At 46.8% G+C, this 14,389-nt stretch overlaps 1 protein-coding gene across 8 annotated transcripts in view; it reads left to right on the forward strand.

Moving 5' to 3' along the window:
• pard3aa (par-3 family cell polarity regulator alpha, a) overlaps positions 1–14,389 on the forward strand; it is a 318,437-nt gene that overhangs the window by 245,054 nt on the left and 58,994 nt on the right. For all 8 annotated transcript variants that reach the window (XM_029246101.1, XM_029246104.1, XM_029246099.1 and 5 more), the window contains one exon: positions 4,838–5,104. In XM_029246101.1, coding sequence (XP_029101934.1) covers positions 4,838–5,104 — 267 coding nt within the window. The remainder of the gene's footprint in view (positions 1–4,837; positions 5,105–14,389) is intronic.

The following is a 14,389-nucleotide window of genomic DNA, read 5'->3' on the forward strand; positions in this document are numbered from 1 at the left end:
AATCTGATTATATTTCTATTTATATTGATAGACAGCAACAAACTAATCTCAATTATTAGGGCGTTCAAATTTGGCCAATTATTGCAGCGATGGAATTGTATCACACTTGGTTTGGTGTCAATAGTGGAATTAAAGCAGGCGAACGGAAGAGTGGCTCGTGAGCAGTGTTTTTGTGGAGAACTTGCCGTCGCGTCACATTCGAGGCGATTCGAGCATTGCGCAGCAGCGCCGTTCGAGCGCAGCACAGTCGATGAAAAAGGAAAGATGCTCGTTCGGCCGAGGGGAAGATCCGAAGAACTCTCTCTGTATTCAGCATTTGGCATCCAAACGTGCGGAATAAAAGTTCGGACCTCCTGGCGCGACCCTTTCCTGCACGCAGCCAAATTTAACCGACAAAGACATATGGGAAAACAGGCCACACCAATAAGTGTCTTTGACAAGTGTTGAGATGCGTTGTGCGCGCCGAGGAAGGCCTTGGGGCGAGTACCGGCGCCGACACCGCACCACACTTCACCTCCTCTTCTGTCCTCACTACCCTGAAATGATGTATGAAACCGCTCTTGGTTTGTTTCTAATGCACTTTTTAAACTTACCGTGTTTGATTGATTCAAGACTCTTGGGGAACTTTACTGCAGCATGCCAGGTTCAAGGAGTGAGGCGGTATGGGGTGGACTTCCAGAGAGTGCTAAAAACCCACCAGCAAGAGGTACGTTCATCAGCTCTGCGGCGCAATGAACTCCAGTCTTCTGACAATCGGTTTAAATACTGGGCCACACCTGGTACTCGTTACTCAATTAGGTGCGGCAAAGAACTCCGGATGTGGGCATCTCCAAATCCCCTGCACGGTGTCTCACGTGCTCGCGGCCCTGGATCCGTACGCCACATGTGTTGACTGACCGTGTGACATTTGGGACCAGATTGAGCGCTGAAGGGAATGCTGCTGGGAGCAGCGAACAGGCCGCTGTAAACCAGACCCAGCTTCCCTCCACAGGCCATGAAAATGTAGGCGGTCACGCAAGCTGCTCAAGTGCTGCATGTCCACAGGGGTCAATGGCACTGGCCGTTAACACACGGTGGCTTGCAGATTAACTTGCGTGACCTCGGGACTCCGAATGTGCCCCCGCAGGGGGGTCCGGAGTTCCCGGGGCCGGGAGGAAATGCTTCCTGACTGCATTGTTTTCAGAACGTCAGCTGAAAGGCATCCGATGTCTGGGTTGCGTTTCATTCCTCCGTTTCCTCCAGTCTCTGCTACGTTTCCATGCTGCTGGGACACATGCAGTGCAGCTTTAAGTGTTCAACCCTTCTGCTCACCAGGGTAATTGAACAAGTCTGCCATGCAAGGACCTTTTGTAGACCTTGCTGGATGAGCAGCAGGTGGCGAAGTGGTTAAACCTGCAGCCTTGTTGGCACAGGTTCAGATACCATCTTTGATCAAGCACTTACTCTGAACTGATACGGTAAAAATGACCAGGCTGCACAAATGGGTAAATCGCTGTAAGTAGCTCTGGAAGAAGCGCCGGTTAAAAGAATATAAGTAAATATAGTGTACTCTTTTAGTGTATCATGTGAGTCCACAGGGTGGAGAATAAAAGGTTTCCCTCCACCGTGAGGTGTCACGGTCAAGAAAATGTCCTCTTCTTTATGGAAAGGACCTGTTCCTCTCCTTAATGATGGGAACCAGAACTGCCCCGGTGCACTAGGCAAAAGTGTGGATTGATCTCTACTGGTCCTTCTTCCCGTCCTCCACTTTGCTCAGTTACCACATTTTACCTCCCCATTACAGCCCCTTCATTTAATTACAAGAGACGTCCCATCTGGGGTGTGTCCCCTCCCCCTCCTGCCTTGTGCCCTGTGTTGCCAGGTTAGGCTCTGGCTCACCGCGACCCCGCTCAGGACAAGCGGTTGTAGACATTGTGTGTGTGTGTGTGTGTGTGTGTGTGTGTGTGTGTGTGTGTGTGTGTGTGTGTGTGTGTGTGTGTGTCCTCTGAAAGTCACAAATGTGTTTTGATTGTGTTGGTTTTGTTTTCTGTGGCCCTGCCAGAGTTCATTGGGGGAGGCCATTCCCCTGTCTGCCATACTGATGTTCTAACGTTGTTTCTCTTGTAATAGAATTTTTACTCTTTACTTCTTTTATGAGACAGTGCTTCTGACTTGTGGCTATCGTCCAGTTTTTGCTGTTTTTAACATCGGGAAAGCATCGTGCTCATCTCTTGATATTTTCACTCTCTTCCATTAAAATTTTTGCCCGAGAGAGACCGTCTGGCAATTGACACCCGATTTGCATGTTCTCCCTCAGAACTGGTGAATCCTTCTCAACATTCAAGAAGGGTCTGACCCTTCTCTTCTAGACACAATTCAAATGTTCTTTCAGATTTTTTTCTCCGTAAGCCTGCATCACATCATCGGTCATGATCACATCGGTGTTTCTTATCGTTTCTGTACGTAGCTACTTGTGTGTTTTACTCCGATAAAAAGGGCGGTACTAGAAAGAGTGCTTTGGCAGCCGCATGTCTGCATCTCTGTGTCTTTGCCTTTGAAAAGCCCTTTTGTTTACTCTGCGATGTGCATCACTTTGGAGAGAAGCATGTGCCAAATGAGGGGATGTGAATACGGACTGTGGGCCCCCTTGCGATGCAGAGCGTCGATATGCACATTCCGTAACTGTTTCCGTCTCCAGCAGTGCGTATGCTGGAAATGATCGCCAAGCCCAAGTCAACTTTTACACTTTACTGATGCTCTTTAAAAAAAAGGGGGCCATTAGGAAAACTGTGGAAGGACTACAGTGCAGTACCACAGTAAACCTCTCAGGTTTCTTGTGCCGACTGTCTCCAGAAGACTCCGTCCCCTGGAACAGCAGATAATTGTAAAATTGAGTAATAGGACCCGGCTGCCGTGTTGGACTCCTGTTAGGCGACGGTAGAATGCGGCATGGGACCTTAGCCGGCATCTGTGGCCCCAACCAGGGCATTAAATTAATCCACAGTGACACATGCGCAAGTAACGTCCCTGCCCCCCCCCCCCCCCCCCCCTTTTTTTTTTTTTTTGCCTTTTACTAAGTTACTGGAAAAGCACCAAAGTGGACTCCTTGCGTCATCGATGTCACGCTTGTCTTGTGCCCTTAACCGTTTCGATTTGGTTCGACTTTGATTCCGGCATCTCGCCGTAAAAAGAAGCGGCGACGGAGATGCCGAATGTAGTCGGAGCACCGAGTTTGTGAGCCCTCAGCTGACCACCAGGGGCTACGTAAAAGCCACTGTTGAAAAGGTTCGAGCTAATTTGCTCCAGGCACCGGGGACGAGGCCTCCTTCTGTCTGCCGTCTCACTGAAGCCATTATCTCGTTGTAGTGCAGACGTTGCTCTTATGAATTAGATTTTGCTGAAGAAACGCTGAAGGCTTTGATTTCTTCCCTTTTTTTCCCCTCCTTGTAAACTTGTCATAACATCTTCTTGTCTTACTGGCAGTGATGTGACATGAGTTTTGTGAGGGTGGTTTTTCAGCTCCTAACAATAGCCCTTAATTTGGATACGGTTTTGTCTTGTGTTCTTGAAATAGACATTATGCTGGAAAACAGAGAGTGCAAGCATGGAATTAACAAGAGCGGTGCATTTAAAGCACATGTGGAATGGGGACACGAGAGCGCAGGGTGGCTTTCAGAAATGTTACGTTACTAATATCGCACCCTTTACTTCTCTCATTCACAGATAAAATAATACTCGTTCTTAGAAAAGTGCTTTTTTTCAATGTGGAAGTTATAATACTAATGAATGCAAATTGGAGCGAATGTTTTAAATGCACGGAATTTGTACAAATTTGCATTTGTACAGATTTCTCACACAGTCCCAGCGTAGTCAGTGTTTGAAATGGGGCCACGTAGGAGGTACGGCGCACTGTCGTCTTTGGGACCCCCAGCGGGGGCGGCCGTTTCCAGGACAGCGGCTGGGATCTCATCCCTCTGCGAGCCAGGAAAAGTGAATCAGGAGGTCAAGGGGGGAGGGGCTGATCTGTTTCCTGGCCCATCTCGAACCACGGGGGGCAGCTACAAGACTCCCTTCCCTGGGCCCCCCACAGGGTGCATCCCTCCATCCTCAGCAATGCCACTGCATCTGCACCACCACCTCTGCCGTGTGGCTTTTGCTCAGTCCCCTGGGACCAAGTGATCATCGTCAAAGGTGGGCCTCCTCCATTCAAAGCTTCAGTAAGGCAGGGTGGGGTGTGTGATGGGATAAATGGGACTGTAAATGGCTCCGCTGTGCATGAGAATCGGCGCAGCAGAGGAATGTGAAGGAGTCCAGGCTAAAGGGCTCCCGGAGACACATCAGACAGGCCCCGTTTCTTTGTGGCTGGAAGGACGCGCGAGGCCGGCTCTTTCGGCTCCGTTCGGGGAGATCTCCCGCTACCATCCGGCACCGATCTCAACGTCGCCACGTTGTGCGCCTTTTTTTCTGTTAAACGAAAACAGATGCGGGGGCATGCTGGGAAAATGGCTACCAACTTTCGGGAGGAGGCTTGAGCCGGCGTTTGGAAAAATAACGACGAGCAATGCTCGAAAGAGTGTGTTGTGCGAGGTCCTTCTCTCCGCTGACTCGAAAATAGACACGCGATCCACCGCTTCCCATGTAACTGTTTCGTGGTTTCATCACACAGTGGGATTTTTGAAAGTAATATTTTGCTGCCTAGCGAGTGATTTCATCTAAAGCGACATCCTGTTTAACACATTTTTTCAGCTTACATATTGATGTGGGGGGCGGGGCCACCTGTGGGCTTCTGTGCTGCATATTTGTGTTTTCTCAGCAACGATCTGAGATTTACTGTCGGCTTCTGTCTCTTCTTCTGCAGAATCCAAGCAAAAATGCGAGAAATTCGCGAGAGGCAGGCCCGTGAGCGGGACTACGCTGAGATCCAGGACTTCGGCCGCTCTTTCGGGTCGGAGGAGGAGCACCTCTACGCCGGCATCGGACCCTTCGACTCCTCGCCGGACAGCAGCCACAGCCCCGCCTTGCCGAACCGGCCACGCAGCCCCAGGGAAGACGAGCATACGTTGGAGACGCTCTATGCGCAAGTGAACAAGTCCCGCAACGGACATCCTCCTCCTTCTGGGGACAGGTAGGGGGCGGCACCTTATATTTTTTGACCGTTGGCCCTTGTTTTTTTTTCCTGCTCCTTCCTCTGTTTAAGCTCAAACCCTCCAGTGCAGACAAAATATAAGGCATTTTTATCCCTGCCTCCCCTGTGTGCATTTTGCGAGCAGCTCTTCCAGCAGTGTAAACCATCAATAAGTCTCGAGGTGTGAAAATTTAATAACACCAAGTCTCTTTTTTATTATCCTGGATCATCTCTGAAGCCTTCCTTCTGTTTCACGCGCCTTGTCAGGCGATGCTCAGAACACGGCTGATTGAATCCTCCCTGTTTGCACAAAGGAAAGAATGTTACTGTATTTCTGAGATCAGTTTAAATATTAATCATGAAGACAAATAAGTTCTTATATATTCTCCAGACTACCTGGATAGATGATATTTCCCCTCTTGTGTCAAGTAAAATAAAGGGGGTTGGCTGTCACTCCACGAGTGTGTTGCTATGTATTGAAAGCGATGTTCATGTGGGGTTTGGGGGGGGGTTACAGTGTTCTCAGTGATTCCTTGTGTTTGGGGAACTTGAGAAAGATGAGAAACACGCCGTTATGAGCAGACACTCCTTCAGGATCGTACTTCCCTGCTGGTGCCTGTGTCGATGCGAATGTGTCAAAGAGCGCGACGTGCCCAGCGTTCCCCGAAGCGCCCCGCTTTCGACACAAACGTGAACACAGCCGACACATCGACGCACCAGCGGGAGCAGAAATGTCTCTGTCTCCGTCCATATACCGTGTACATGTCTCTACGGCGTCCTCCTCTTTTAGCCTTTCCTTTGAATTCTCCTTTTCTGCCATTCTTATTCTCCTTTCTTCGTTCTTGCAGTATTTTCAAACTGCCTGTGTTTAGTTTTTACTCGTTATGAATCCTTTGCGATATCATGTGAGATGATTGTTCCGTCATGGAGTAATTCTGTCTGACTGCTGGGTTGTGCTGCAGTAAAGCTGTGTTAATTACCGGGTTCGACAAGGAGCACCTTTCGCTCACCGTGTGCCCGTGACCTTTTCTCGGGGCTCCGCGAGGTTATTAAACCCGCCCCCGGGTCGTACCCGCAGCGCCCTCGAACCTGCACGCTGCACTGCCACGGTTGGCATTGGCTGAGGATGACAAGGTTATCTTCCATCGAAACTGGCGTCTGCTGGACAGGAGTCGATATGTTCCCATGAGCGCAGGGTTTGTTTATGCTACAGCTAAGTATCCTCAGGTAAAAAAATAAATAAAATAATCTGAGAGTTGTTATCGCATGCAGACGCTGCAGCCCAGATGCTCGGGGCTCTATAGGCCGCTGATAAACGTAACGATTGGCCGGCGAGTCTTTCCGCCCCCTTCCCGGCCTTTGTGTGGATTCATTACTTGAGGTCCCAGGGCTCTAATCCACACAAATCTGAACCCACGGGAGATCTGCAGAACATTTATGACCGGATATAAATTGCAGCACTGCCTCTTTGGCCTTTTATTGAGGAAAGTGATGGGTTATTGAAGTGGTCAGTGCCATACGGGAACATTAGCCCTTCCGCGTACACATGAGTCTTGTGCAGGGGTAAGATGTGGCAGTGAGGTAACAAAGACCCGTACCGCGCTTGGACCTGCATCGCTGGGACCCACAGCTGATTGGCAGCTTTGGAACCCGACAGTAAAGATCAGGTGTGACCACTTTAGCTTTTTCTCTCATAACACAGTACATATAAACACATCGGTATAAAAGTGAAAAAAGGAGTTTTATATAAAGCTTAAAAAAACTTGAAACGTTTAAAACAAATTTGTGTTTGTTGGAGCTTTGGTCTCCTTCATTTTCAGTGGCTCTTTGAATTATGCACAGTGAACTGCTTTCGCGACATTAAAGTTACAGCGACAGCCGTGTTAGCTTTTTCTCTTGAGTTTCTCTGTGTTGTCATATGATCTAATTGCACAATTGTGTCAGAAAGTCCTTGTGGTGACTAAAATGCAGAACATCTTCAGGAAGCTCCCTGTGCGGTTTTCCGTACAACTCGCAGCACTCGTCTGGAACATGGCAAGGAGCTCAGTGATTCTGTTCCTCCCAACTATCTCACTCTCTTACACACACACACACACACACACACACACAGTTTGAAACCACTTGTCCCGAGTGGGGTTGCGGCGAACCGAAGCCTAACCCAGCAACGCAGGGTGCAAGGCTGGAGGGGGAAGGGGACACACCCAGGACGGGACACCAGTCCATCACAAGGCGCCTCAAGCAGGATTGTGCATACATATGCATGAATTAAATTCCATATAAAACTTGTAGTACCTGGGGAGAAAGTACTCAGATTTTTTCCTTCCTGTAGCTGATTCTCTGATGTTTTTGGCCTTCAGTGTCAGTTTTTGATTTGTTGAAACACTCCTTTCCAAGTTGTAATCCGTTAGTCTTTGCAAAACAGAAAAAAAATCCACTTGTAGAGAGAGATGGAAATTTATATATGTGCGATCTTTAATCTGACAAGTACGAAGCCCAGAATCCAAGTTTACGATTCTCTGAAATGATCATATGATATTTACAACTAAGCCCATAATGTGCAGCTGTGCTCTGCTCATGGTGTGTGTGTGTGTGTGTGTGTGTGTGTGTGTGTGTGTGTGGAATGATTATCCTATTGTTTCTCCTGCAGGGCTCATGAGACTCTACAGTATATGGGACTTTATTTCTCTCCAAAGACAAAACAGGAATTTCTGAAATTTTGGCCACATGAAGAATGTAATTGCAAGCAGACGCACCATTACTTTGCAGATAGCTATAAAATGATTTTCTCAGCATTCATTTCGGTGAATCCCTTCAGCTTCACCGAATCATTTGAGTCTTGGCCTGAAAGTAACCCAGCTTCAGCCGAAAGTTCGGCAGGTTTAAGTCTGCAGGTCAACGGACTGTCTAGGTGGCGGTAATTAATGTCACACGTTGCCCTCGGTTACGGTTACTATGGCGAGCGACTCTTATCCATGGCGCTGTGTCATTCGGCACGCCACCTTCTGCTCGTACGCTGCGGGCGCCGTTCTTGGGGGTGTCCTGTGTCTCCTGTCGAAGGTGTGAGCCCCTTGTATCAACGGACGTGTCATTAGCAGGACTCGTTTGGACAGGTGGGCGTTATTGGGGTCAACCAGCTTATTCAACCTGATCAGTCACGGCTCGCTGTTCGCCACTCTCTTCTCCACTCATTAAACTGGCTCTTGTTTCTGTAAGGAGTTCATGATCTAATTTCACGCTGTTTACCCTGCAACTTTCCAGAAACTGTCATCTTGACAAATGTTAAGTACTGTGTGGAGAAACGCTGATGCCGACTTGCTCCTCCTGTTACTTCTCGCTGTTGGTCGTCGCCGCTGTGGCCTTGTGCTCTCTCGCCCTTCCCTTTATGTGCGTTTACAGGGCAGCGGGGCTCTTCCTGCCTTGTGCACATGTCCCGCTGGTGCTTTTTGGTAGAAGGAGACACTGCAGTCTGCGGTCTCTTAATTTCACTTTGTTTTGTACCCCACCTCGTTTCATAGCAATAACAGGAGTGTGTATTTGTACGCGATATGCCTCCCGGTACTGTTTATATTTTTCGAGTCAATTGCCGGGTATGTTTGTGCATGGCTGTCTCACTAAAATACACTCATTGTGGATGGTTTGAATTGTTGCGGACTTATCTGCATTAATTTGCGTTTAGCTCGCAGGCTTGTCGTTTGTATTAATAACATTAAACAGCTTAAAATGAATTCATATTCTAAACAGTCGCACGTTGCTCACATCAATTTCGTCCTTCTAGTTACTCCATCGACACGGAAAAGCAAACGCGGACGTTGATTTGCATTTTGAAATTAAACTTAATAGAACCTGGGTGATTTAAAATTCTGCAAGCCAGAACGTGGCAGCATTTCGAGTGCGCGCTGCCTCGTGCCGCCGCCGCCGCCGCCAAATGGGAGCACTCGCCGTCATCCGAAGTTGGTTCCCGTTGCCGTCGTTTTAACTTTTGTTGAGGAACGCCTCCGGCGCTCTGTGTGGCATCCAAGGCCCTAGTGAATCTCTTGGAAGGTCTCGCGTCAGGAGCTGCAACCAGTACCAGTGGTTCTCGATTTACCACAGCATTCCGTTCTGACAGACCTGTCGCGTGTCTCAAATCCCCCATGACACAATATTTTTTCCGCATTATTCAATATAAATGCAGTACAGTATTATATATAATTATATCATAATTATAGTATTATATTTTCATGCTGCACTATCATCTCTCACACACACACACAGTCTGAAACCTCTTTGTGTGGCATCCAAGGCCCCTGAGCAGGGTCGCGGCGAACCGAAGCCTAACCCAGCAGCACAGTGCGCGAGGCCGAAAGGAGAGGGGACACGCCCAGGACGGGACACCAGTCCGTCGCAAGGCACCCCAAACAGGACTCGAACCCCAGACCCACCAGAGCGCGTGAGCCGACCAAACCCGCTGTGCCATCATTTTCAGTTTCGTTTCTACATCTAAATTGTCTTTTGCTTTTTCTTTTCAGCACCACAAGAACACTCACTTTTTTTGATGGATGTTTTAAGTAAAAACTAACTGGAGGGAAATTACAAACAAAGAGTACTGTAAACAAAGCACAGTTACCCAAACACTGTCTGAGACTCAGACAATAACAAATACGGATGTTATCGTACGGCAGATTGAGCGTTCGTCCTTTGACGTTACAAGCAAACATCAGCGCTTGAAAGAGTTTCATGGGAAGGCCACCGCAAGTCCGGGTGGTCATAAGTTGTATGTCAGTTGTATATGTCATAACTTGAGGAGCACCTGTATGCCTGTCAGTCAAGGTCAGCTTTTTCTTTAAAAGTATTTGTGAATTCTACCCACGTGGATGGGCTTCCCGAACCTTCACGACTGATGTTTCATTCCAAATTCTCCATCTGCCTCATTAGATACACTAACTGCTTTCAGGAAAAAGAATATATGTGCATTTTTATTGGCCCTAAAGCATCGCTGCAGCTATTATTACTCAGCTGTACAAATGGATAAATCACTGCAAGTAGCTTAGCATTCTGAGTCACTTTGAAGGAAAGCGCCAGTTATATGAGTAAATGTAAATGTACTACACGTGATATGAAGTGCCTTAATTTTTTTATATTTCATTTTTTTTTTTTCCATTAGAACGGGTCTGTGCTGATAAAGCACAACTTGTTGCTCAGTGATTATTGGGACACAAACCTGATCGGGATGTCCGAGTGCAGGTCAACTCTGAATGGTCTTTGTTGTGTGTGTGTGTGTGTGTGTGTGTGTGTGTGTGGGAGGGAGGGAGGGAGGAAGGATGAGTGTGTGTCGTCGTCCGGTGACTTTAAATTACCAGCTTGTGCGGAAGGTTCTGATGTTGAGGTAACCCTTCAAATTCTCCTTATCTCAGTTTGTTACGGCAGCCTTGTGTGGCTCTTAGGGTGGTGGAGCGTTGATTTTATCAGATGCTTTTAATGTATTTTAAGAACGTGAGCTTCTTATGACAATCAGTAGTGGGAGAACCTAAGTGCGAATCTCAAAGTGAACAGGTTTGGGGCGGAGCTATTAAACTTGCCAGGTATGCGAGTCCAGAGTTTCCTCTGCTTGGGGCGGAGTCAGATAAATGTGTCCCCCCCGACTCTCTCTGAAGCTCTTTATAATTCATCACACTTGGAGGAGGTTATTTTATTGACTTCATTTTTTCCCAGCATGTATTTCCCTCCAAGCTGATGTGAAACATTGCCATAGGGGGTGGGAGTGTCCGTTGTTCAGGAAGTGGATGGTACTCTGCGGGCGTCCAGCGTGATGGTTTTTAATAATAATTTGATAATTTTCGTGTACCCCAAATAAAGCTGCTTCTTTTCCACCCAGAGCACCATGGCCCTGCTTATAACCATCACCCGTTGTTTACACATTCTGACTCCTGGGACCTTTTCCAGTGCCCCCTCCCCAGCTCTGTGGTGCAAAAACACAATAATTAGTATTATTTCCCATTTCTTGAAAAGGATACTGTTACTGTAGCCATCTGGTGATTATCATATGACCTCTGTGGTGTTTCCCCACCAGCAGCCCAGAGAGAGAGAGGAAGAGGGGTGGTGGATCCAACATTTATGTGATGGTTTCATAATACATTTCTGCCTCTTTTTTTTTTTTTTTTTTTTTGTACTGGTTAAGTCCATGATCATTTTCAGGGCTGCTAATGCAAATCAGAAATAGCCTTAAACAGGGTGTGGAATAGCTAGCTGTGTGTTCAGGGTGGTCTTAAAATCAGTGTCTCCTCCTTTATTCAGAGCTGTGCTGGCACCTGAAATAAAGATTTGTATTTTATTAATACATTTCTAGTCTTTTATTTAAATTACGAAATTCATATTTGATTTGCCTTCAAAGTAATGGTACACTTACTGGGATTTCAAACATGTCATACTTATATGGATTTTGTGTCTTCCCAAGCTTTTTGTCCATTACCCTTTGTACTTATCTTTCCGAAATTAGGTTTTGCACTACCCGCTTGTGGCACAAGGAGCCTTATGGCCGAACGCACGAAGACGGCCAGCCGATCTCTCCTGCCATCTGCACACACATTTAATGCTCTGCTTTGTGGCCCTTGGAGAGCGGAGGTGAGCAGATGTTCCACTAGGACTGGTGGCCGTATGGGCCGCGGCCCCGAGCCGAACCGCCACGTGTGCAGCTTTCTTCCAGGGATCACGGGGGCTGGGGAGGTGAGGTGTCTCCCCCGGAACTGCCCACTTCATACAAGTAAAATAATCTTTTTTTCCTTTTGTTTTCCGTTCCTAATTTCTTTTGGTTCAAAAAAAGAAGCAAGTCTGCAGCTGACTAAATACACATTGTGATGTGTTTTTCCCAAAGCACTTGGCTTCCAAAGTACCGCAATCAGAGTAGATCTGTGTAATTGTGGGGCTAAAACATGCCGGCCGATTGCTCATAAAGACGCGAGTAGCAAACACCTTATCTCACGGAAAATTGCAAGTGCACTTTCAAAATATTTTCTCAGGTTTTATTTTTGCCCTGAAGGTCGACGCAATGTACAGCACCAAATGTGGAGTTGACATACTGCAGTGTTTCTCATAACTGTAAATGCTTTCATGATCTCCTCAGACATGGGAAAGAACATTTGCACCACTGAAATTGTCTGCTGAGTTTACCATAACAAGTGATTAAATAGTTTCTTGATGTGTCTGACTGTGTGTTTTTGACCTGATGGAGAATCACAATGTTACCGTTCCATTCATTGTACATATACTGTCACTTTCATAGACACTGAAAAGTTATTGGCTTATTTATTATTGGGTACATTTCCTTGTCTTTCCCCACTATAGGATCAGTGCTGCTTTATACAGGATGTGCAAAAAGGTGATTGCCATGGTTATTGTCGCTCTTCTAAATGCGTGTGACAGTGTGTGAATTTGCTTTATGAACAGTGTTTGAATGTGTCAAAGGAGTCCTTTAAACTGACTGGAGGTTTTGTTCTTCTGGATTACTCCGCGTATGGGACATTGGTTCCAGCGTTTCGCTTCTCTTGCTGGAAGCATCGTCAGGGTGTGACCACACCTTGTAGAGGTTAAATGTGGAATGACGTGTTTGACGAGGGTGGGTGTATTTATTGGGATTTTGATATGAGTCCTTTAAACTTAGTCTGTTGGTACACGGATATGGAGAAGTCATAATATCCATATGTCATCCACACAGACAAGCCAAGGAGGTCCTTAGAATTCTGGGAAACTGCCGGAATTTACAGCATGACTCAGCACTGTAATGGGTGCAAACAGAACTGTAACCAGAAGTGTAAATCAGTGCTAGAGAAGCCTCAGTGTCTGGCAGCGTGTATGTAAAGAACCCCTGTGCTGCTGGTAGGAGGTTCTTAAAAGTGGACATCAGGTGTTGGGAGATCCAGCTCTCGTACCCTTGAATTCGAAAATCAGGTGATATGGAGAATTGAGCAGGTTAGGACTAGTTATGAAGAACGGGCAGGATTGTAGTGGAACGATTTTTTCTATCTAGATATAAAAATGTGGTTGTTGTCGAATTTTGAAATTGGATTATTGGTATTATTGAATTTTTATTACATCTTGAGTGGCTTGAAAAGGTCAAGCTGGTGTTTGTGTCTGCTGTGACGCTGTAGGAAACATCTCCGGAGGGCGATGGCTGGGTGACGGGGGTGGCGGTGCCTGAGCCCTGGTGCAGATGGGCTCCGTGCTCTCGTTCACGGAGCAACAGGGGATGATCTCCTGCGAGAAACGCTCTTCACACCTCGACCGCAGCCTCTCACAGCTGTCTGCCAGCATTAGCAGCATCTCCCTCAGACGGCACTTTGCCCTGGGCTCCCGTGGGGTCCTGAGGTTCACGCCTGCTTCGTCCCAGGTCGGGTCATACAGATGACACACTGTCCCCCCTTTACCGCAAGGACACAAAGGACGAGGCTTCTTGGGTGCATGTGTTGACCAAGTAGTGCCGTAAAGCTCTTGGGAGAATGTTTCAGGCGTGGCATCATAGCGCAATGAGAGTCAGCCGTAGAATCGGGAGTCTCTCCACATACTGATACAGGAGTAGAGTGGCGATCGATTGGTACCCTAGTGAAAGTCGAGCGATGTCGTTTTGTGTGAAGGACACAATAAACACACAGATCCTATAGCCTTTTTGAACTCTGGTTGTACCTTCGATGTACCTTCTGAACACAGTTGCTCATTAACTGCATCTCTGAAAGTAATGCTGGTCACCTTTTAAACAGCTGTTTTAGAAATCCAGTGACTTTTTTTTTTTTTTTTTTTAAAAAAAAAAACCCTTTATCATTGTAATAGATCATATCGAGAGATCGAGGTGCAACCCTAATGTCACCTGTTTTTAAAACTTTTTGCAGTTTGAGTGTTTGTTCTGCAGAGCTGCTGCAGTTACATGACATTTGAATTAATTTACCTGGCACTTTTCTCCAAAGCGACTTGTTCTTAACCTACAATAATTTACCTATTTATACAGCAGGGTGCTTTTTACTCTCTTAATTCAGGGGAAGTACCGTGATCAAGGGTACTACACCAGGGGTTGGGATTCGAACCAGTGAACTCCAAATGCTCAGGTCGCAGCTCTAACAAGGATGCCACCTGCTGACTCCTACTATTTGGTTCACACCTAAAAAATTTGTAACTGGACTTTTAACTGCATGAATTGGAAGTTGCACACTGTAAATTTGCGAACGTCTTGAGTGGCTGCTTTCGACAGTGCAAATTTATTTTCTTAATAATTCATTTGCAAATAAATGAACTTGTAAAGATGATTGCATGTGTTTGTGC

Source organism: Scleropages formosus, chromosome 19, assembly GCF_900964775.1.
Source record: "Scleropages formosus chromosome 19, fSclFor1.1, whole genome shotgun sequence".
Classification (NCBI taxonomy): domain Eukaryota; kingdom Metazoa; phylum Chordata; class Actinopteri; order Osteoglossiformes; family Osteoglossidae; genus Scleropages; species Scleropages formosus.